Source organism: Barbus barbus (genome assembly GCF_936440315.1).
Source record: "Barbus barbus genome assembly, chromosome: 5".
In the NCBI taxonomy this organism is placed as follows: Eukaryota; Metazoa; Chordata; class Actinopteri; order Cypriniformes; family Cyprinidae; genus Barbus; species Barbus barbus.
This window is the reverse complement of record NC_136733.1, coordinates 28,792,313-28,815,500: the sequence shown is the minus strand read 5'-3', so window position 1 is coordinate 28,815,500 and position 23,188 is coordinate 28,792,313. Positions and strand designations below refer to the sequence as shown.

At 37.5% G+C, this 23,188-nt stretch overlaps 2 protein-coding genes across 4 annotated transcripts in view; one reads left to right on the top strand and one right to left on the bottom strand.

The window, feature by feature from the left end:
* Positions 1 to 18,712, bottom strand: part of LOC306869831 (tetratricopeptide repeat protein 33-like) — a 33,801-nt gene extending 15,089 nt beyond the window's left edge. Inside the window, exons 1-2 of one of the 3 annotated variants that reach the window (XM_079416755.1) lie at positions 18,643 to 18,712; positions 17,374 to 17,598 (exon numbers count right to left, since the gene is read on the bottom strand). In XM_079416755.1, the coding sequence (XP_079272881.1) occupies positions 17,374 to 17,396 (23 nt within the window). In that variant the 5' untranslated portion in view covers positions 17,397 to 17,598; positions 18,643 to 18,712. Of the gene's footprint in view, positions 1 to 17,373; positions 17,599 to 18,508 lie in introns of all 3 variants that reach the window. The other 2 variants (XM_079416756.1, XM_079416757.1) reach the window with 2 other exon arrangements.
* Positions 18,713 to 19,671: 959 nt separating this feature from the next.
* On the top strand, positions 19,672 to 23,121 carry LOC306870047 (fructose-1,6-bisphosphatase 1-like). Its single transcript, XM_079417083.1, has 7 exons — positions 19,672 to 19,889; positions 20,367 to 20,529; positions 20,750 to 20,842; positions 20,946 to 21,086; positions 21,185 to 21,322; positions 22,076 to 22,195; positions 22,282 to 23,121. Exons 1-7 carry the CDS (start codon positions 19,720 to 19,722, stop codon positions 22,468 to 22,470), a joined length of 1,014 nt encoding a protein of 337 aa, XP_079273209.1. The 5' UTR covers positions 19,672 to 19,719; the 3' UTR covers positions 22,471 to 23,121.
* Positions 23,122 to 23,188: the final 67 nt, after the last annotated feature.

Sequence of the window (23,188 nt, the reverse complement as noted above, 5' to 3'; positions counted from 1 at the left end):
TTGGCTGACTTCACATAATGGTCAAAACAGGAAACTCTTCTACAGTGAACTGCATATAGTAATATGATATGTTTTGTTTAATGTATAAAAAACTGAGTGAAAGCACACTGTTGAAAGCAAGTTTCACACCCTTTCACATCACCACTTTTCTCAGTAAATAAATTTCTTAAGGTGCTGTTGAGATAAAATTTTCACCAGATGTCGGTAACAATCAAAGTAATCCATACATACAAAGAAAGCAAAACAAATACATTCAGAAATTAAGTTATGTGTAATAAAGTGGAATGACACAAATAACACATGAAGAAAGGGAGGTGCAAAAAAGCATAGAAAGCCAAGACCACCAGCTTAAATCTATCAGTAATTAGAAAGCAATCCTGCCCCTTGTCAGTGGAAATGAACATTAGCTGGTTCAGTCCCAACTGATGGCCTATAAAAAGGTGTCTCATTACCAACGTGTCACACAAGAAACATTTCATGATGGGTAAAAGCAAAGAGCTTTTTCCAAGACCTTCGCAACCTTATTGTTGCAAAACATACTGATGGCATTGATGGAAGGATTTCTATACTTCTGAATGTTCCAGTGAGCACTGTTGGGGCCATAATCCAGAAGTGGACAGAACATCATTTCACCATAAACCAGCCACGACCAGGTGCTCCTCGCAAGATTTATGACAGAGGAGTGAAAAGAATTATCAGAAGAGTTGTCCAAGAGTCAAGGACCACTTGTGGAGAGCTTCAGAAAGACCTGGTAATAGCATGTACAATTGTTTCAAAGAAAACAATAAGTAATGCACTCAACCGCCGTGGCCTGTGCGCACGCTCACCACGCAAGGCTCTATTGCTGAAGTAATAGCATGCTGAACTCATTTAAAGTTTGCCGCAAAACATTTAGACAAGCCTGTGAAATACTGGGAGAATATAGTCTGGTCAGATGAGACAAAAAGTTTACTCTTTGGATGCCATTATACACACCATGTTTGGAGGTCAAATGGCACTACACATCACCCCAAAACATCATGGTGTAACATTCATCACTGGCAAAATTCATATGAATGAATGAATGATGCATTTATATAGCGCTTTATTGCGTATTGCTGTACACCAAAAGCGCTTTACAATAATGGGGGGGGGGGTCTCTCCTCAACCACCACCAGTGTGCAGCATTCACCTGGATGATGCGACGGCAGCCACAGTACACCGGCGCCAGTGCGCTCACCACACACCAGCTACAGGTGGAGAGGAGAGAGAGTCATAGAGCCAATCAAGTGGATGGGGATTATTGGGAGGCCATGATTGACAAGGGCCAGTGGAGGGACTTTGACCAGGATACCGGGGTTACACCCCTACTTTTTACAAGAAGTGTCTTGGGATTTTTAATGACCACAGAGAGTCAGGACCTCAGTAAAACGTCTCATCCAAAAGACGGTAATTTTTGACAGTATAGTGTCCCCGTCGCTATACTGGGGTATTAGGACCCACACAGACCACAAGGTGAGCAACCTCTGCTGGCCTCACTAACACCTCTTCCAATAGCAACCTAGTTTTCCCAGGAAGTCTCCAATCCAGGTACTGACCAGGCTCAACACTGCTTAGCTTCAGTGGGCAACCAGCCTTGGGCTGCAGGGTGATATGGCTATGGATAATATAACTGAAGGAAGGATGAATGGAAACATGTACCGAGATATTATTGAAAATAATCTGCTGTCATCTAGCAGGATGATGAAGATGAAATGAGGGTGGGCATTTCAGAGAGACAATGATCCCAAACACACAGCCAAGAAACTCTCAATTGGTTTCAGGGAAAGAAAGTAAAGCTGCTAGAATGGCCCAGCCAATCACCTGACTTGAATCCAATAGAAAATCTATGGAAAGAACTAAAGATCAGAGTTCAAAGAGGCCCACAGAACCTTCAAGATTTGAAGACTGTTTGTGTGGAAGAATGGGCCAAAATCACAACTGAACAATGCATGCGACTCGTTTCTCCATACAGGAGGCATCTTGAAGCTGTCATTACCAACAAAGCCTTTTGTACGAAGTATTAAATACATTTCAGTAAGCGTGTTCAATACTTTTTCCCTGGGTCATTCCATTTTATTACACAGAACTTAATTTCTGAATTTATTTGTATTGTTTTCTTTGTATGTATGGATTGCTTGGGTTGTTACCGACTTCTGGTGAAAATTTCATGTCATAGGCACCTTTAGAAATATATTTACTGAGAAAAATGGCGACGTGTTCAATACTTATTTCACTCGCTGTATGTATGTATATGTATATGTATATATATATATATATATGTCTCCAAATTATTTTCACATGATAAAATGGTTAAAGTGTTGCATTATCAGGTTAACTATGCAGCAGTTTATAATCAGTAACAATGGCTGTAAGCCTTGATCTGAGTGGAAGTTTATAAGAAAGAAAAGCCCCATCAAAAAGTAAAAGAAACAAAGTGAAAGTCATGTCAATACTGGGATAACTAATTGGTCTCGGGGTTAAATGGCAAAGTAAGCAAACTGCTGAGAAAATCCAGCTTTCAAAACTCCCATGTAGCTCAAGAACTAACTTGTTATATTGGGTTAGAAATAAATATAATGCATCTTCTAAGCATGATACTACAGTTGGATAACAATACAACATTTATATGCAGTGGTGATTCTAGATCTCATATTTTACACCCTTTCAGCTTTAAAAACACAAAGTCAGTTTCAAATGCAGTCTCAGTGAGTGCACTGTCTTGACCTGTACCCACTTTCCTCCAGCTCCATGTAATTTCCTTATCACAATCCACTTATTCTCCAAAAAACTTGATTATAAGAGTCGCCAAGGGCAACACGCCTCTTCAGGGGCTGCTGGGTTTTCACTTACTGGTGTAAAGCATTAGCCAGGACCATTGTTCAACAGAGCATCATCACTGACCCCATCTATAATGGCTACAATATGTGAAATGTAAAGGTGATTTAAAGTAATAAGGACATTTTAAGTCTTTTGTGAGAATGTGAATGAGACCGAGTCACCTCAAGTTACCTGCCATAGCATCTGCAGTATTGTTCTGCAAATGGTCCCATATAATAGGTGTACTTGCATCAAAAAATAAGTACGAGGTACTTACTGTGTTCATATTGTACTGAAAAGCATGGTTACACTTTATTTTAAGGTGTCCTTGTTACAGAGTAGTTATACATTTAAGAACTGGGTAATATTAATTAACTACATGTACTTATAATAAGGGTAGGGTTAGGATTAGGGTTCGGCTTAGGGTTACTTGCATGACACATATCTTCCATCTTTATTTGACCCTCTAACTCTAGCTCTCTCTATTCGAATTCTATTCTTAAAAAAAAAAAAAAAAAAAAAATGAATTAACACTAGCTTTTCTAATCTTTTTGTATTCTATTTGTTTTCTTTTTATTTATTATACAATTAACAAAAGCAAAAAAGGCCTCTAACACTAGCTTGCTCTATTCTTTTTATTTATTATATAATTTTTAAAAAACAAACCTTGCTACGTGTACTGCGTTAAGCTAACTGAGACTTGTTATAGCACTTGCATATCATTGTTCTTTTGTTGATTTTGATTGCATCCATTGTCCTCATTTGTTAGTAGCTTTGGATAAAAGTGTCTGCTAAATGACTAAATGTAAATGTGATTATGCATAAACTGTTATTATAATAGTAAATACACGTAACGTGTAACAAGGATATCTTAAAATAAAGTGTTACCCAAAACACTTCTGCTGCAATTGAGTTGGAATATGGGTAACGTTAGGGACAGGTTTGGTGGTATGGGTTGGTTTAAGGGTGAGTTAAGATGTAAGGGATTGGTCAGTGTAATTAGGGGCCAAGCACCGAAGGTGCGTTGACACCTATTGTATCCGTTGGCGTTCTTCTTCTTATTATTATTCCGCTCTGGAAGTTTATAGCAGCCCACAGAACCACTAGTGGGAAAGTTGTGAAATTTGGCACACTGATAGAGGACAGTCCAAACATTAATCATAGCAAGTTTGGAGTCTCTAACTCAAACTCTCTAGTGCCACCACTTGTCCAAACTTTCACTCATGTTTATGCTAGTAACTTTTGAACTGTAAGGCACAGAAGAAAAATTCGGTTACACTTTAGAAAAGGAAACACTTATTCGCTATTAACTACGACATTTCCCTCAATAAATTCCTGATTTGCTGCTTATTAATAGTTAGTAAGGTAGTTGTTAAATTTAGGTATTGGGTAGGATTAGGGATGTAGAATAAGGTCATGTAGAATAAGGCATTAATATGTGCTTAATTACTAGTAATAAATGGCTATGATTCTAGTAATACGCCTGCTAATCAGCAACTAGTTAAGAGACCCCAAAATAAAGTGTTACCAAAAATTATTTTTTCCTGTGATTCCTTGGCTCATGACGAGTCGAATGGACACCAAAATTAAAAAAATAGGTTTAGGTTTTTTTCCCCGCTATTTTTAATAATTCGAAAAACCTACTTTTTCCAAACTCGTCCTAGACAGTTGTTTTCTTACCATGCTGGCAAAAATGGATGTGAGGCTATGGCTGTGTCCAAATTCAGGGTCTGCATCCTTCGGAGTACTCATTTGAAGGATGTTACGTCACAGCGCCGCGACGAAGGCTGTCCAAATTCGTAGGATCCTTCAAATGTGGCCCACAAATACGTCCTCCTTTTCCCCGAATTGGAAGGATGGGTGTGGTGGATCCTTTCCCGTCCTACCTATCCCATAATTCTTTTTGGCAGAGCGTAATGGCGGACGAAGCGAGCGGTAGCGGAGTGGGAGAGGAGTTTCTCTGACAAAACAAGCTAAAGTTTATGCTTCGGCTCAATGAATTTGTAGGAGAAATTAGTAGAATACTTAAAAACAAATAAAAATAGGCTATAATGGCTTACCTGGATGTGACGGTCTTGTAGTCTGATATAAAAAACTCTCCGACAACAAGCAAAGAAAGTATTTAATTTATTTAATTGCTTTATTTCTTCCAAAAGAATTAAAATGAGGAGAATAACTCTTTGTTTGTCCATTTTCCCGCTTCTTGCTTGGCGCTGTCACGGTTGCTAGGCGACAGGATATGAGCAACGGGTAAGGGAGGGAACTGAAAGAAGGGTAGGCTGTCCAAATTCACAAACACCGACTTCCGGGTTTTGCGGACGTCGGAGGATCCCTCCTCCTTCAACCAGGTAGGAAGGATCCTAAGGAGGATGCAGACCCTGAATTTGGACACAGCCCTCATCTCTGCAACGGTTTGGTGTATTGAGACCAAACGTGGTGTGTGATATAACAAGTATGACCTGAGGCTACCTGCAGTGTTTCGGCACAGTACCACCTAGTGGTCAGGAGATATGATATGATTTTTATTTTTGCTTATAACTTCTGAATGGTTTGGCCAAAAATCACAAAAAATAAGGGCATCGGCCATTTTGAATTTAGACATAAAATGCTATATTTTACAAACGCATTGACATATCATTACGAAACTCGGTATGTGTCTTCGGCAACATGCCTTGACGGTACTCAAAAAGTTTGGGGGAAGCGCCACCTTGTGGTCAAAAGTTATAATGAAATTTCTAAAAATGCTAATAACTTTTGCTTACATTAGCTTATTGGAATGAGACTGATGTTGATAGATTCCTTGGATCATGCCGAGAACATTGATACCAATTGTGGAATTTTGTACATTTTGAAATTTGTACATTTTACCAAATGTACGAATTTGCTGGAAAGATGCCAAACAGCATCTGAGGCTGTATCTCTGCAAAGCTTTGACATATTGACACCAAACATTTTGTGTGCCATTGTCACCTCACACAGAACACACCACATATATTTGATAACAGCGCCACCTATTGGTCAAAAGTGATAAGCCATTAAATCATATTCAGAAGTTATGTTACGATTTTTCAGTAATTTTGCTTCAAATCATTCTAAACTTGCTTTAATTACTCATTGTTGCAGTTGGTCTGATGATCCATGCCATGCTTAGCTCCTCAATTTGCCTCTGAAGTGCTTGGCCCCGAAATTGCTGCTTGCAGCTATATTTATAAATGCAATTACAGAAATTAATTACAAGCAGGTATTTAAAAAAATATAAATACAATGTAAAAACAAGATTGTACACAATAAATGCATTGTTCTAAATGATTCGTTTAAATTTAAGAACATAGTAGTTAAGGCCACCTAACATAAAGTGGGACCAAATAGATGTAAAACCTTTGACTGAAATAATGCATTGATACTTCCAGATACACACTACACTTCTACAGTAAAAATCTCTGAGAGATACATAGACTACTTTGAGTAATCATCCTATTCAGATAGTATATGTAAAACACATAAATTGATTATGTGCGCACTTCCACAAACTTTAAAGTTTCATATGTGAATGTGGGCATTTTATGTATCCTTCATTTATTTCAATTTGTTCCAGATTTCCAATACATTCAAATATATTCAGATTTATTGGAGTCTAGATTCACTTCATATTCTTATAGCATGACAATGAATGGATGCACCAAGATCTAATGAGCCTAGAGAACACTTTTTGGACTCCCTGGTAACACAGTGCTACTTTTGCCCTCCAAAGTTAAATGGGACATTTAACGAAGAGTAAAAAAAGGACAAGTAATGCAGTGTGCAAACCTTCATATTTTTTTCCTTTCTCCTTTTTTAAAGATCCTCCTATGCATGATAAAACAATCAAAATCTTCAGTAGTAATAAAAAGGGAAGAACAAAAACCAGTAGAACATTTATCCCCACATGGTTATATTCAATTATATATATATATATTTTAAACTTCTTTGCTCAGCAGTCAAAAGGTACAGTCAAACATTTTACACTCTTTATATGGTTGCCTGCTGTTTTCAGTCAATTTTATGAGCCCAATGGAAAGACTGTTTACACCAAATGCAAATCACCAAATCTGCAGCCAAAGAACACTACAGGGACAACTGGTCCTTTAGCAAGACAGATCCAAAGGGGTAATTATACATAAACACTAAAATCTGTGGCCCTTTCATTTACTTGGCTTTATCTGGCAATAAATAAATTCAACATCCCACCAAAGACCAGCTGCTATCAACGCCTTGACATCACATTTTCTAGCCTATCTGGCCTTCCTTTAATTTTTCTGAAAAAGCAGGTGCAACGAATATTGGCATAGTGCTACAGTTGATCACATCATGAGTGGCAGTGGGCCACAGCACACTATTACACAGTCCGAACCAAAGTGATGCTTAATCATGGCATTAAAAAACATTTCAGACTACAGCTCTTAAAGTAATCCAAACAAGGACAGAGACAAAGAGAGTGGAGAAGAAAAGGAGCAGCTAAAAGGTTGTAAAATTGAAGAGTGACACTTCACCCTGACCGCTCATATACTTGCTAAGGCTTTACAGGGTAAGACCGCAATAACAGCAGCTTGAGTTTAATCCATGCCTCTAAACCATCTTCCAGTAAGTTCAAGCTATTCTTTTATCCTCTTCAAATGCTTGCTGGCTATGACGTTTTATTGCCTTTCTTTGGACACTGAGAAAACAAGCGGCCTAATTTGACTTATTGTTCCGGTTAAGTGGTAAATGGATGAGAAACTTGAGAAACAAGCCCTTTTTCCTCTCCATCTCATATTTCGTAACACCCACTGAGCTCAAAGAGATGAGGATCATCCTAAGGTTTATACCGACACACCTGCTACACTGATTCATCTAAGAAATGCTGCCTCCAAGAGAAGAGGGTGCATATTAAACAATGACATAATTAATTATTATCTTAGAAAATAAATAATGAAAGCAAAAATGCACATTGAAGTGTATTACTTTTCAGCTCAACCGCGCTCATAGCAACTCATAATGTAATAACTGCACATAATGTAATAAGTATTACATTATTATTGTAATAATTCTCTCTAAACGTAATAAAATTGAGCTCATAATGTAATAACAATTATTACATTATGAGATATTTATTACATTATAAACTCTCACAATATTGTCATATTGTCATAATTCTAATAGGCATTTTAAAAATAAAAACATCAGTGCTTTCAAAATTTCATTGTACTGTACGTTTCATCATCCATTGCTCGATTTCCATGCCCTTTTACATTGCTAAACAAAAGGGTGGAGCACAGTACCAACTACAGTACAAATCCAATCAGAGTTTGAGTTACCAAATTCTCACTTTTTCAGATATCTGCAAATTAGAGACTACGTCAGAAAATATTTTCCTAATTTTGAACAACTAAAAACGCAATAAAAATTTGAAGAAATAAACTGATTTAAAGTTGGAAACTCAAAAGCAGTGTCATATTTCTATAATGTATTAACAGATCTGGTGGAAAGTGACACAACTACAATTAGGAAAGCATGGGAGGAGGATTTAGGTTTCACAATTGAGGATGCGCAATGGGAGGAATGCCTACAGAATATACATGATTGTTCAATTAATACTAGACACAACTTAATTAAATCCAAATCTCTACATAGAGTATATATGTGTAAAACTAAATTGCACAAAATTTTCCCTGATTGTTGAGACGTCCATTTTCACATAATTCTGTATGTATGCGTCTGTTCAAACACAAGGAAATGCGAATGAAGAATGAACTCGGTGTTCGCGCGCGCTTAAAAATCTGTGCGCGGGCGCCGTGTCCGGCAGCTGTGGCCACAGAAATCAGCGCACGGACAGTGAAATAAGTTCTATTCGCCTCGTCTTGCGCTGGAATGGCTTAAAATTACTCGAATGTGTAAATTGGCAAGATAAAACACATACAAATGATAAACGTTCACTCTATGATGGTTAATTTTTGCAATTAGTCTGTTAATCACATGCGAACCGAACCTTGAGGTCTGGTCCGTACGGACCACGGATCAACTGCGATCAGTTTCACAACTACTGTGTAATGTTGGAGGTTGAATCGAATCGTTACACATAACGTACACCACTACTATGATTACACTTAAGTTTGCGGTATATTATACTCACCTTTTAATAATTAGTGTGTGACTAACGTCTCCTCCACTATAAATTACCAGACTGTAAATGAATCGAGTGACGTCACTGAAAAGCTGCAGCCGTGGCGGGGATGATTTTTGGTGTGGCGGGCCGCCACGGCAGAATGAATGTAGCGGAAACACTGTTATTCATATTGAGAAATTACGGTTTATTGGTAATGATAAGCTATATATATTTTGGAAAATATGGAAGCCTGTGTTAGATTACTTAGGAATGAGATAACTTATTTACGTTGTTTTTTTGTGCTGCATTATACCTCTGTAACTCTTAAATTGATTTAAAAAAAGTGAAGTGAAGTGACATTCAGCCAAGTATGGTGACCCATACTCGGAATTCGTGCTCTGCATTTAACCCATCCAACGTGCACACACACAGCAGTGAACACACACCCGGAGCAGTGGGCAGCCATTTATGCTGCGGCGCCCGGGGAGCAGTTGGGGGTTCGGTGCCTTGCTCAAGGGCACCTCAGTCGTGGTATTGAGGGTGGAGAAAGCGCTGGACATTCACTCCCCCCACCTACAATCCCTGCCGGCCCGAGACTCGAACCCGCAACCTTTGGATTACAAGTCCGACTCTCTAACCATTAGGCCACGACTTCCCCTAATATTACCTAAATTACCTAAATTTACCTAAATATTATGTGGTGATGAAGTTTTTTTGTATTTAATTAATTAATTAACTTATTTATATATATATATATATATATATATATATATATATATATATATAATTTATTTTATTATATACATATATATTCTTTCTTTTTTATTTTTTATTATTATTTTTTTATTTTTATTATTTCTTCTTCACACCCTGCTGATGTTATCACTGTGATCTATGAACTCTGATCTGTCTTTATTTTGAACAGAGGAATCTATTTGTAACTAGTATACCGTACTATCGCTTTTGTTTTGGACCTTTGTTCTGGTAAAGCAAATGTCATATTAAAACTGAATAAAGTAAAAAAAAAAATAATAAAAAAAAAATGGCTCTCATTGTTTTTATTCAAGTATCAAAATATTCTGGGTTCCAGAACTCTGATGTTGTTAGGACACAACAGAGAAAGGAGAAAAAACACCAAAAAATATGAATATGAATTATAAATGAGTATAATCGGTGTAGGTATAATAAGAAGACTTGTTAAATATAATTATAATAAACAGCTACAGTAATAGTATTATAGTGAGGAATAAGCCAAAGACAAGTTTATTTTTGTGTTATGTGAATCAAGGGCGTAGGTTTGATTTTAAATGATGATTTCATTTATTAAGGCAAAAAAGCTGTCCAAACCTACCTGGCCCTATGTGAAAAATTAATTGCCCCCTCCTGTTAAATCATGAAAGAACTGTGATTAACCACATTATTTTAGAAAGTTGAGTTAAATTTCAGATCTAAAGATCTAAAGAAATTCAAGAACAGATGAGAAACAAAAATAGTTTACATTTATCAGTCTGGAAAGGGTTATAAAGCCATTTCTAAGGCTTTGGGACTCCAGCAAACCACGGTCAGAGCCATTATCCACAAATGGAGAAAACTTGGAACAGTGGTGAACCTTTCCAGGAGTGACTGGCCTACCAAAATTACCCCAAGAGCGCAACCAGGAGGTCATAAAAGAACCCAGAACAACATCTAAAGAACTGCAGGCCTCATTTGCCTCAATTAAGGTCACTGTTCATGATTCAACAATAAGAAAGAGACTGGGCAAAAATGTCATCTATGGGAGAGTTGCAAGGCAAAAAACCATTGCTGACCAAAAAGAACACAAAGGCTCGTCTCACATTTGCCAAAAAATATCTTGATTATCCCCAAGACTTTTGGGAAAATATTCTTTGGACTGATGAGACAAAACTTGAACTTTTTGGAAGGTATGCGTCCCGTTACATCTGATGTAAAACCAACACAGCATTTCATAAAAGAACATCACACCAACAGTCAAACATGGTGGTGGTAGTGTGATGGTCTGAGGCTGCTTTGCAGCTTCAGGACCTGGACGACTTGCCATAATTGATGGAACCATGAATTCTGCACTCTATCAGAATATCATGAAGGAGAATGTCCGGCCATCAGTTTGTGACCTCAAGCTCAAGCACACTTAGGTTATGCAGCAGGACAATTATCCCAAACTCACCAGCAAGTCCACCTCTGAATGGCTCAAGAAAAACTAAATTAAGGTTTTGGAGTGGTCAAGTCAAAGTCTTAAACCTTAAACAGTCCTTTCATGCTCGAAAACCCTCCAATGTGGCTGAATTAAAACAATTCTGCAAAGAAGAGTGGGCCAAAATTCCTCCACAGTGAAAAGACTCATTGTCAGTTATCACAAACGCTTGATTGCAGTTGTCGCTGCAAAGGATGGCACAACCAGTTATTAGATTTAGGGGGCAATTACTTTTTAACGTAGGGCCAGGCAGGTTTGAACAGCTTTTTTCCCTTAATGAAATCATTATTTCAAAACTGCATTTTGTATTTTTTTTGTAATTATCTTTGTGTAATATTAAAATTTGTTTGATGATCTGAATCTCTTAAGTGTGGAAAAAAAACAACAACAAAAAAACAGGAAGAGTCAAAAACATTTTCACGGCAGTATATATATATATATATATATATATATATATATATATAAGAGACAGAGACATAGAGATAAATGTCAAAATGCATCTCAGACGTGAACATATTTGATTTGCTTAAACTTTTCATGTACAAATTACTTCTAAAAAGAAATATATATTTCCATTTTGAAATAATTTGTTTGTGTGTGTGTGTGTGTGTGTGTATACACAAACAAATTAATTCTAAAAGGACATATATATTTATTTTTAGAATTAATTGGTATATGAAAAGACTAAGCAAATATGTTCATGTCTGGGATTCATATGAGCATTTATATAAAATAACTAAATTATAGCTGAACATTAGTAAGCGGATATTGTTCCTTTTAGCATCATGGAAAAAAAACACCTTTTATTAAAATTCTGAATGCATTACTGATACCCTAGTACGCGTGCAAAGAGTGCGCCCTTTATAATTTCAGATGCACTGAGTCTGTCACTCATCTCAGTTCATCGGTTCAACAGACGTGTCTGTGATTGGCTACACTGCTCAACGCTACAAACATAAACAGAAACATCTGATGCTCTCCAGAGCGCAAATGCAAATATGCACAGAAGAGTTTGACAAATATGTTATTATTACAGTTTTAACTAAGGGTGCTCTTTTATATATATATTGTGACGAGTCGGCTGCCTCCCCCCTGTCCATCATCACCACCCCGTCCCGTATTCGCCGCCCTTCACCAGGCTCCCGACGGGAGTGGGTGTGTGAGAGAGGAGGGGCGCTGAACACCTAGGGCTGGCGGCGTGTGATGAGGCGCACCTGATGTGAATAGAGCCTCATCACCGCCGCCGTTTAAACGCCGAGCGCGCCTCTCCTCGGGAGACCGGTCTCTTCCCCGTGCATGCACGCTGGTGTCCTCGTGGGTCCAGGAAGGGTGCGTCGAGGAGGACTGCCGCACCCGTTAGGCAGCTGACGGGCCAGGATGCCGGGCCGCCGAATCCCCCAGAAGCGCCGGGAACCCAGGAGATGGACGAAGCCGCGCAAGAGACGCCGCCGCCACTCGCTCCCGGCCCCGAGAGGGGAGCGCGTGCGGCCACCGGACTCCGCCCCTTCCCTGGACCCTTCCCTGACGAACACTACCCTCGGCTGCCTCCCCCCTGTCCATCATCACCACCCCGTCCCGTATTCGCCGCCCTTCACCAGGCTCCCGACGGGAGTGGGTGTGTGAGAGAGGAGGGGCGCTGAACACCTAGGGCTGGCAGCGTGTGATGAGGCGCACCTGATGTGAATAGAGCCTCATCACCGCCACCGTTTAAACTCCGAGCGCGCCTCTCCTCGGGAGACCGGTCTCTTCCCCGTGCATGCACGCTGGTGTCCTCGTGGGTCCAGGAAGGGTGCGTCGAGGAGGACTGCCGCACCCGTTAGGCGGCTGACGGGCCAGGATGCCAGGCCGCCGAATCCCCCAGAAGCGCCGGGAACCCAGGAGATGGACGAAGCCGCGCAAGAGACGCCGCCGCCACTCGCTCCCGGCCCCGAGAGGGGAGCGCGTGCGGCCACCGGACTCCGCCCCTTCCCTGGACCCTTCCCTGACGAACACTACCCTCCGGCACAAGCCCCGCAGCACAACGAGGACACCAGATTCCCCGTTTATTTGGACACTTTGCCCCTTTGGACACTTTATTTTCCTTTTTATTGTTTAATAAAAACCTCTCCGAGGCTTGACGCCACACCCACTGTGTCTGTCGTTTGCTCCTCCCGCCACAATATATATATATATATATATATATATATATATATATATTAGGGATGGGCGATATGGCCTAAAAAATTTATCACGATAATTTCAGGTATTTATTGCGATAACGATACAAATGACGATAATATATATATATATAATTTATACATATAAACACATATACATATATATATATATATATATATATAAATAAGTAAATTAAGTTTTAAAGATTAAGATTATTTCATATAGTATTATTAATGCAATTAACTTGAAACTTTCTGTACACAGCCAACTTATGGCCATGCTAATTATGATCAACAGCTCATCTCCATTAATTGCTCTTATCAACCATAATAATGCGTTATGGACGCTTCATATTAAATCATATGCATAGGCTACTGGCACACATTTACCACGTTGCTGATGACTGAAAGCCTGTGTATGGCTATACTGCTGTGATCTGTTTCAGGCTTTCCATATCATAACATTTTAGAAATTAATTCATTGTAATATCTCAGAAATGGCATATTTAACGAGAACATCGCGGAGATTTAGACTGCTAGGAGCACGGTCAAAAATTTAGCAGCACCTTCAAATCAATAATCAACAATTCTGATCAAAAATGAACCTTCCCATTACGAGGTGATATTTGACTCCTTAAAGTGATTTACAGGGAATTTAGTTTTTACCTTTGTAATGGCATTTTTCTAACTTTATTAAAAGTATGGCATCTTTTATGTCAAATTCAAATTGGACGTGTTTCCACTCTTTGTAACCACCATTTTTCTGTACACTTTGCATATTACGGTAGTTTGCTCCTCATCTGATTTTCTGTAACCAAACCAGTTGCAAATTGTGGAGGTAGCTCCTCGCGTAACAACAAGCTCCTCCTCATGGTGCGTTCCCACCAGACGCGAATGAAGCGTTAAGCGCGAGTGATTTACATGTTAAGTCAATGCAAAGACGCGAATAGACATCCTGCCGCGCTATTCGTGCGAATGACGCAGCGCGAATTGAGCGTTTAGAGCGAAATTCTATACATATGCTCTCTGTGGCAGTCATACATGTGCGCCTGGCAGAAGCCCCGCCCATGATGCGAATTCGCGTCTGTTGTGCAGTGAATTTCACGCGCGAATGAAGCGCGTAAACCCAAAATGTTCACGCGTCCAACCACGCGCGAATAGCGCGATTTATTCGCGCAAGTCGCGTCCGGTGTGAACGCACTGTCAGCCTCACGTCCGCATTCCGCCATGCTTGTTTTCACTCCGCACGTGAACAGTGAATCGGGCGCGCACAAAACTACGTCATCAACTAGACTTATCGTTATTATCGTGAGGAGACAAATTTTTATCGTGAGGAGAATTTTCAACGGTATATCGCAAACGATAAGATATCGCCCATCCCTAATATATATACATATATATTTATTTGTTGTTGTTGTTTTCTTTGTATTTTATTTTTTGAGAGTGTTTAGTTCCCTAAACTGGGCGTGACACAATGCTTTCCGTATGGATTTAATATGGAATGTTACTTAAATATGGGAGCAGTTGGCAATCCTTCTTTGCACTTATTATGTTCTTCTTTGACCATGCATTAAATACTCGTCCTTGAAAGAGTGCAGTTTGCTGACATATTTACTTTAACTTCTTAGGTAATGTCCGTGGTATGATGACAACAACAGTGGTTACATATAAATTTATTTTTAATTGTTTGATCAAAATTATTACTAGGAACAATTCAGCTGCGCCCCTACTAAATTCTATGTCCTTGAATTGAAGGCATTTTTATGAACATAGTTGGAAAATAAACAAATAAAAGTTTTCAAAGTCTAATGTCTAAGTCTAACGGAGCACGAGTTAAATATTTCTTCACAATAAAAGTTCACAATGTAGCCTAATAAGCCTAATTTTCTTTTAATGTAATAGCATATTTTACATAAAACTATTATTATGTTTTGTGGTCAAATTTATTATACTGAAAGATAATTATAATATTTTAAACATTAATTTAAATGATGTGCTGGTATTACCTTGTGAACTGTGATAACATCATAAGTTGCTGCAGTGTGTTCATAATGTAATACATTTCTCATAAAATAATCTATTACATTATGGGAAAAAAAATTATTACATTAAAAAATTATTATTATATTATGAGCTCAAGATTTTATTACGTTTTGAGAAAAATTATTACATTATGAATATTTTATGACAATAATAATGTAATACTTATTACATTATGTGCAATTTTTACATTATGTGCAGTTATTACATTATGAGTTGCTACAGCGCATCATGACCGTTGGTTGAGCTTTTCACGGATATGCTAAAACCAAAAGTCCCATTTGAGTGCTAAAATTTTCAGCTTCTTCATACTGTACTGAACTCCTGTCTAGGCCTCTCCCGCTGGTGTCGGGCTTACTTCATGAAAGTCATTACAAGAATAAATTTCAATAGAAGTAGACAGATGTAATCCTTTTAAATACTTCAAATAAACAAAGCACGAGATTTCCTTTGAAAAGTGATATAATAAACAGCTTTATCCTTGCTAACATGTGCTCAATTTATATTTTTAATTCAAGATGAACAATGTAAATAGTTGGCTGTAAGTCAATGTTTTTAAAAGCACCCATAAATGTGATTGAAAATGTCTATACAATTCATTTGCATGGGGGTCTGGGCTGTCAAGTTCTAAAATGACAAAAAGGGCACCATAAAAAGCATCATACTCCATACAAAATCTGCACTATATTTTAGGTCTTCTGAAGCCATATAATAGTTTTGTATGAGCCAGCATATTTTGAGTGAACAGGTTAAACAAGTGACATCCACATGCAGCGAGTCCATAGCGAACCCACAGTCCCATCTGTTGGATGAATGTGGCACTGTTATAATTGACACTGTAAGACCCGCCACTTATCTTCTTTGTTGATGACTCTAAGAACTCTGTTTCTATCATTGACAATAACTGCTTTGTCATGTTGCTGGCCAATGCATTAACCTGATTAAATAACAACTAACAGATGAATAACCGTAAAGGCAAAACAGCTGTCAATTTTTCCTGGAAGGAATTTGGCTGACACACGCTGCCAGAATCTAAGAAAATAGAGAGACTTACTGAAAATCAGGTAAGCTGAGAGAGGTTTTCCATGGGCCAACAAGTATCTTATTATGTGACTTGTCTTTTCAAATCAAGCAGACAGACAGCTCCCTGTCAAAACCAGGATATCAATGTCATACCAGTTTGTATGTGTATATGCTATTGTTCAAATGTTTGGAGACGGTTCGATTTTTTCATGTTTTTGAAATAAATCTTGTATGTTCACTAATGCATTTATTTAATCAAAAATGCAGTAAAACAGTACTATTGTGAAATGATGAAAAACTTAAAAACAGTAATATTTTTACAATTTAAATTAACTGCTTTCTAAATTAATACATTTTAAAATGTAATTTATTCTTGTGATGACAAAGCTGAAATTTCAGCAGCCATTACTCCAGTCTTCAGTGTATTATTTTGTGAAAACTGTAATAGTTTTTTTTTTTTTTAGGATGCTTTGATGAATAGAAAGTTAAAAAAAGAACAGCATTCATTTGAAATAGAAATCTTTTGTAACATTATAATTATCTTTACTTTCACTTTTGATTAATTTAATGTGCCATCATTGTTGAATGAAAGTTTTAATTTCATTCAAAACATCTTTCTGACCCCTTACTTTCAAACAGTAGTGTACATAAGCAAGGGAATTTTGGGAGCAGATTACAGTGGTGCAACCACAAAACACTGTGGAAACATTTAACATCTTTACATAATTTCAACTCACTGACTCACTTTTTGACTCATGCCACACATATAATGCTTCAGACTGTAACTAAGAAATAAAAACAGTAGAAGCAATGTTGTTAGACACTTGACTTGGTTCTTTCAGTAGATACTTCTTGCTATTCCCCAACATTGGCTGCCTAATCGCTCATCCAAAACTTGCAATATTCAGCCTGTTGTTAAGACTGCTGGAAATAGACATTTGGAGTTAACAAGCACACTAACAAGCACACAAACAAAAGTCTACCTGCCCTGCTCAGCGAGCAGCATTCCTTCATCCTTTAGCCTCTTGCTCTTAGCAGCACAATCCTCCAGCAGCACCTCTCGCCGCCGTTTGATGACGTGCAGCCAATCAACTCACTCCTTCTCCACATCTTCATCATCTGCCTGCTCCGAGTCCTTCTCAAACTGCTGCACTGTCGTCTTGGAAACTTTTTCCCCCACCTTACGTTTCCAGCTAAAGGAGGCCATTCTGAAAATACAAAATATAATGTATTTCTTTCCATTCAAAAGAGGTTACAGCTACTGTATAACTAGCAATAGTGAATACTACATTCAAATGTTACAAATCAGCACTGCTGATAGTGATTCGGAAGGCAGATCTGTTATTTTTTTATATCTGTTAAGTAATTCATTAACAAATTCACAATATTTACATAAAATGTAAAGACATTGTCTGTGTGCATGACATGACAAAGACATGAGAAGGACATTGGAAATCTAATCTGAGGACAAACTTTGAAGGTATTTTCTACAAATGCATGCATTGTATACAATGTATTGTAAAAGTTTTTAAACTCATTTTAAATACAGTTTATATTAATTTAAAACTACACTGATTTTTTCCATGCAAAAGCGCTGACAAAATAATTAAACTTTTATTTAAATAAACTGCATAACACTATATTTGCCATCGGAACCAAAGAAGATAATCGTCAGGAACGGACAGAGGTATTATATATTCAAACATTCATCTCAAAATGTATTTTGAAGTGGTTTGAATGACCTAGGTAACTGTCCCAGACAAACATTTATAAAAATTAAGTCAAATAAATATTTTAACCCTGCTGTCTGTACTGAAACAAACGCATCATGCATTATTGTTTTTGCATGTATAGTGTCTTAGTTCAATTGTAAACCTCTAGGTTCAGACATCTCATATTGAACCTGTAACTGCAAGAAGGTCAAGTGCTCTTGTAATACAGCCAACTTGAGGTCAATAACAGGCGTAAGATGATGAAGTTCTGAAGTACCACATGGCTGTTTTACAGTCCAATGCAATTTACTGCACATGCCTCATTCATATTGTGTGAAATAACATAAACTGAAGGCGGCGGTCAATAAAGCACTTTCTGCGCTGTCATTTTCTAAACAATCTTTACCTTTGCGCGTGCGGCTGAACACGTAGGCTAAATTAAAACTATTGGTTTCGAAAAAGCCAAATCTGATTTATAAATATAAATCAAAATACCCCAGCACCAATTACAGGTTTCGTTTTCATCTATGCGTTACTCACAAATGTTTTGGATTTGTTTACAGTCACTCGGCTCTCTAACCCGGAAGTACTGTAAAACTCTCTTAAAGGTACAGGGGCAGTTTTAAGAGACTAAACATTACTACCAGATTACGAACATGCGAGACTGGATCTGAATCCTGTTTTTTGTTTAATTGTTACTGTATACAGTAACAAAAACAGGATATTTATTGTGCAGATAAACAAAAACAAACAAAAAAAAGAAAGAAATGGCTTGTACATTGTCTTTTTTGGAGCAGTGAACAACATGTAGCCTATTAATCAAGAGCTGTGATAAATCTTTGTCTTCTCTCTCCTGCTTTTGATTATTTATAGTAAAATATTATTTTAATCATTTTGAATTATCATCATCATCATCATTATTAAGTTTATTATTGTACTGTATTGTACATTTTAGCCCTGAAACCAGCAAAGATCAGAGTTGAACCATTAAGAATAGTTATTTAGTACATGTTTGTAAAATCTTGCATAAGAATCTCACTGCCCCACTCTTTTGTGGCCAATTAACCTTCAGAACAGACTCAGGCACACTAACCTTTAAACTGCACATTGATCACGGACAGCCCGTGCACATAACTATGTCATATGTGGATCTTTAGGTAAACAGATGAATGAATGTTGCAAAATTCTCTGTAGAATAGAATAGCTATAGTCAGTGATTTTATCATCCATTCATTTTATAACTTTTTTGTAAGCACAGATCTTATAACTGAGACCTAGATGCAGTTTGTTGCACAAAGTAGGTTTGCATCACAAAATGTTAATCAGTCAATCACAGATCAAATAAGCTAAACTAATACAATCATCTTCATTGTTTTGAAGAGACTGTCCCCCTGCACTCAGGGTGAAATCTGTGATAAACTCGATGGACTTCGGCCAGGCCCTCGCCTGCATTCACTACATGTGCAAAAAACCACTCCTCCCTTTTAACTTTATCTGCAATTGGCTAAATTACCATCACTCCCCCTTTAAACCCAGTCATATATCTACACTTAATTCTAAACTATCCTTTCCGACAGGAGGAATCAGCAGGAACTCATGCTTTAGCAGTCAGTCATCATGTCAGACAGAGGTGCATTTGATACTAATGTGGTGACCCTCACCAGGTTTGTCTTGGAAGAGGGCAGAAAAGCCAAAGGAACGGGCGAGCTTACAACCCTTCTCAACTCCATGTGCACGGCCATCAAAGCCATTTCCACTGCAGTCAGAAAAGCTGGCATTGCCAATCTGTGAGTATCTGTCAATGCATCTTTACCAACATTTTAATATTGTGGTTTTCAGACCGTTTCTGTCATTTTTGCTTCCTATAGTATAAAAAGTGAGGAAATGTTCTCTATTTATTGGTATTGAATGTGCAGCCACAATATCACTTCCCAGACTATACAATGTGCTTTAGTGTCCTTTTGATTAGAAACTTTTCAATAACTTAAACTTCATTTCCACCTATGCAAAAAGCATTTTCTGATAAATAATTTTTGCACATTTTAACATATATATTTTCTATAAGTCAGTGTACTGTTGTAGCGTCTGCTCATTTCAGCTACTTTGCAAACAAACACTACAGACTGAGGAAATGATTAGACCTTGTCTCTTGTTGAAATATGGGGCAAAGGTCGACTCTTCCCTAAGTTATCAGCACTCTGAAGAAAGTCCATGAATAAGTCTCCATGAATAAGTTTTGAATTTGATCTTTTACTTTTTCTCAGCTATGGAATTGCTGGGAGCACAAATGTTACAGGTGACCAGGTGAAAAAGTTAGATGTCCTGTCTAATGATCTTGTTATAAACATGATTAAATCTTCCTTCACATCCTGTGTCTTGGTGTCTGAAGAAAATGATCACGCCATCATTATAGAACCAGAGAAAAGGGTAAGTGTGTTCATCGCTGGTTTTGTTGTTATTTTAACCTGAAAAAACCCTTGATTAATTAAAGTAAAAATTTAAATGTCAAAGTAAACCCCACAGACACTTTATTAACTTTAATAACAGGTTTTATGCTAATAATATTATGTATTATATGATGATGTAATGTTGTAATTATGTATTTCTGTACAGGCCAATACCTGACTGTTCCTTTTTTTTTGCCCAGGGCAAATACGTGGTTTGCTTTGACCCTCTGGATGGCTCTTCAAACATTGACTGCTTAGCTTCTATTGGAACCATTTTTGCAGTCTACAGAAAGGTAAAGCACAGGCAATCATATAATTTGAAGTGCAAATCTCTTTACAGTCATCTAAAGACTAATGAAATGCTTTTGTTTGTTTGTTTGTGCACATGATCTCCAGGAAACTGATGATGAACCCTCAGAGAAGGATGCTTTGCGGAGTGGCAGAGACATTGTGGCAGCAGGGTATGCTCTTTATGGCAGTGCTACCATGCTGGTTCTCTCCACAGGACAGGGTGTCAACTGCTTCATGCTTGATCCTGTAAGTCAGAGTTATGTTACATACTTCATATCCTATTTAACTATAAATAGTTGAATTACCTCTTAATCTTTCTGCATTCTTTCCTCCTCCATCATTAGGCCATTGGTGAATTTATACTTGTAGACCGGGATGTGAAGATTAAGAAGAAGGGAAAGATCTACAGTCTGAATGAAGGCTATGCAGCACATTTTTACCCAGATGTGACAGAATATCTGAAAAAGAAGAAATTCCCAGAGGTAAGAGGTTCGAGATTTTGAGAATATGTCACTAAAGGGTCCGAGCTAGAGAAACATCCTACTATCTGTTTAATAACCATTACAGTTACTATCATGGTAGAGTCAGATCATAACTCTAAAGGCCATTGCACAATGAATCCGAAATTTTCACACGTTGAAAAATAAATACAACCTTACGTTGTGTCAATTACGTTTACACACTGCCTCCGAAACTTTCATCTGTCATAAAAAAAATCGGACCAGGTTCGATTTTCTGCGTTTTCACATCCGTAGCAAGCATTTTGATAGGAAAGGATAATACGAAAAATATGAAAAACGCATACGAAAATTCAGTGTGCAAGGGCTTAAGATACTCTATTGTTCAAAAGTTTGGGGTCATTTGAAAAAAATAAATAAATAAATAAATAAGATAAGATAGATAGATAGATAGATAGATAGATAGATAGATAGATAGATAGATAGATAGATAGATAGATAGATAGATAGATAGATAGATAGATAGATTATTGACCCCAAACATTTGAATGGTAGTTAGTTTTTGTAACATTATTTCCGAAGGGTGAAAAGTACTCAGTTAAAGTTAAATAAAAAATAAAAAATAAAATTCACTTAAAATTTTGACTTAATGTAATTATTTCTCTCTTCTAAATGTGCAGTAGGACATTATAGAGAAAATCTTATAGAGTAGTTTTAGCCATCATAATTAGCCTTTTCCACTGACAGTAAATATAACATTCCCACTCTGACCGGCAGGATGGCAGTTCACCCTATGGAGGACGCTATGTGGGCTCAATGGTAGCTGATGTGCACAGGACTCTAGTCTATGGTGGAATTTTCCTGTATCCTGCTAATATCAAGAGCCCCAAGGGCAAGGTGAGGAGAAACAGAGTTTAAAAGTGATTTTAAAGTGTATTTATGGCAACAATCTCACTGGTTTCATGTTTCTTTTCGGGCTCCAGCTGAGGCTGTTGTATGAGTGCAACCCCATGGCCTTCATCATGGAGCAGGCTGGCGGTATGGCAACAACAGGAGCCATGAATGTTCTAGACATCAAACCTGACTCAATCCACCAGAGGGTTCCTGTAGTGCTGGGCTCCCTTGATGATGTACAGGAATATATCTCCATCTTTAAAAAACACTCGAAATGAGATGCAACCAGATGAGCTTCTTTTGTCATCTTCTACAACCACTGCCATCCCACTGAACCTCAAAAACAAATGTGAGCCTGGACCACAACACCAGTCATAAGGGTCAATTTTCCGAAACTTAGATTTATATATAAACTGAAAGCTGAATAAATAAGCTTTCCATTGATGTATGGTTTATTAGGATAGGACAATATTTGCCCGAGATACAACTATTTGGAAATCTGGAATCTGAGGGTGCAAAAAAATCTAAATATTGAGGAAATCGCCTTTAAAGTTGTCCAAATGAAGTTCATAGCAATGCATAATTAAATAAAAATCAATAATTTTGACCCATACAATATATTTTTGGCTATTGCTACAAATATACCCCAGCGACTTAAGACTGGTTTTGGTCCAGGGTCACAAATAAGCGAAACTTAAGGACTCTGCATGAAGCATCCATCTGTATAGGATACAATAAGTTTCTATTTTAATTTTAATTTTCACAAATGTTTGTTCTGTGTAAATGTTTGTACTCTTATGCAATTCATAATATAAATAAATTATATATATATATATATATATATATATATATATATATATATATATATATATATATAATCCAATGTTATACATTTTGTGTCTGATATTAAGCCCCATAAACGCTTCTGTTCACACTGAAAATAAAATCAGTATTGCTTAATTGTGTCCATATTTAAACATAATTTGATGATCAGAA